General features: G+C 41.3%; 1 protein-coding gene across 1 annotated transcript; it reads left to right on the forward strand.

Moving 5' to 3' along the window:
• Positions 1 to 585: 585 nt before the first annotated feature.
• Positions 586 to 858, forward strand: LOC102824742 (non-histone chromosomal protein HMG-17-like). Its single transcript, XM_006866272.1, has one exon. The coding sequence runs from the start codon at positions 586 to 588 to the stop codon at positions 856 to 858; it is 273 nt and encodes a 90-aa protein (XP_006866334.1).
• Positions 859 to 1706: the final 848 nt, after the last annotated feature.

Consider the following 1706-nt stretch of genomic DNA (forward strand, 5'->3'; position numbering starts at 1 on the left):
GAAAATAACAATCCTCACCACTGGACCAATAAATAACATCATGATAAATGAAGAAAAATTTGAAGTTGTCAAAGATTTTATTTTGCTTGGATCCTCCATCAACACTCATGGAAGTAGCAATCAAGAAATCAAATGACATATTGCATTAGGCAAACCTGCTGCACAAGACCTCTTTAAAGTGTTGAAGGGCAAAGATGTCAGTTTGAGGACTAAGCTGCGCCTGACCCAAGTCATGCTATTTTCAATAACCTCATATATGTATGTGAAAGTTGGGCAATGAATAATGAAGACAATAGAAAAATTGATGCATTTGAGTTATGGTGTTGGAGAGGAATATTAAAGGTACCATGGACTGCCTGAAGTATAAACAAATCTGGTTTTGTAGAATTACAACCAAAATGCTCCTTAGAAGCCAAGATGGTCAGATTTCGTATCTCATACTTGTTATCAGGATAGAGTAGTTCCTGGAAAAGGATATCATGTGGAGCAATGCAAAGAAGAGGTGAGAAGACCCACAGATGGACCAAAGCCTGCACGTAGCCGCATCCCCACATCCAGCGCCTGTGCTCCGCCTCTGAAGCCACCATGCCCAAGAGAAAGGCTGAAGGGGATGCTAAGGGACATAAAGCCAAGGTGAAGGATGAACCTCAGAGGAGATCCGCAAGCTTATCTGCTAAGCCTTCTCCTCCAAAACCAGAAACCAAACCTAAAAAGGCCCCTGCAAAGAAGGGAGAGAAGGTTCTCAAAGGGGAAAAGGGGAAAGCTGATGCTGGCAAGGATGGAAATAACCCTGCAGAAAATGGAGATGCCAAAACAGACCAGGCACAGAAAACTGAAGGTGCTGGGGATGCCAAGTGAAGTGTGAGCATTTTTGGTAACTGTGGACTTCTGGTGACTGTACAGTTTGAAATACTATTTTTTTTATCAAGTTTTATAAAAATGCAGAATTTTGTTTTACTTTTTTTTAAAGCTATGTTGTTAGTACACAAAACACTTCATTGTTTTGGGGGAAAGGGGCAAATGTCACTAATACAGTGTCTCCAAAGCTGGATTGATGTGGAAGCAAACACCTTTCCCATCTAGTTTTGAGAGACTCCCTCTTGGTTCCCAGGAAGAGGGATTCCTCGACGTTAACACACATTAGCCACCTTGGCACAAACGCCGTGTAGTGTGGGAAAAGTACAATTTGTTTTTACATCTTCATAGCCTCTTCGTTCACTCTGCCTTCAGTATAGACTTGACTCCCATAAACCCCACAGACCTGTTGGGACCTGACCTCAGAAAACTGGTTATTCATGGTTCAGGCAATCTGCACTTTTCAGTGGTGTCATCTCAGTGGTACCCCTCAAAGAGCAGTGGTTCCTTTGTTTAGATTGTGGGTCTTCAGATTGGTAACTCTGCCTTTTTCATTTCATTTTCTGAAAGTCAGGGTTGGCTCGTGAAAAGTTGTTAAACAACATGCTAAATGTGAAATGTCAACCCTCACTCTAAACTTTCCCTGTTCAGACCATCAGATGAAGACTTCATTGGGTTTTATAGAGGCTTTCTGATTTTGGTAGTCCATCAAAGAAGGGAGTTTGAAAGTTGTTGCATACTGTTAACAGTTGTGTGCCCATGTACTGCCTGAATCCCATGATTGTTTATGAAAAGTATCTTTAATAAAGTTGGATACAGTTTGGCTTGGGAAAAAAAAAGACACAATGCTA

Source organism: Chrysochloris asiatica, unplaced genomic scaffold (assembly GCF_000296735.1).
Source record: "Chrysochloris asiatica unplaced genomic scaffold, ChrAsi1.0 scaffold00088, whole genome shotgun sequence".
NCBI lineage: Eukaryota > Metazoa > Chordata > Mammalia > Afrosoricida > Chrysochloridae > Chrysochloris > Chrysochloris asiatica.

Excerpts from the sequence above, each read along its gene's own strand:
- LOC102824742 (XM_006866272.1), top strand. The coding sequence starts at position 586 with ATGCCCAAGAGAAAGGCTGAAGGGGATGCTAAGGGACATAAAGCCAAG.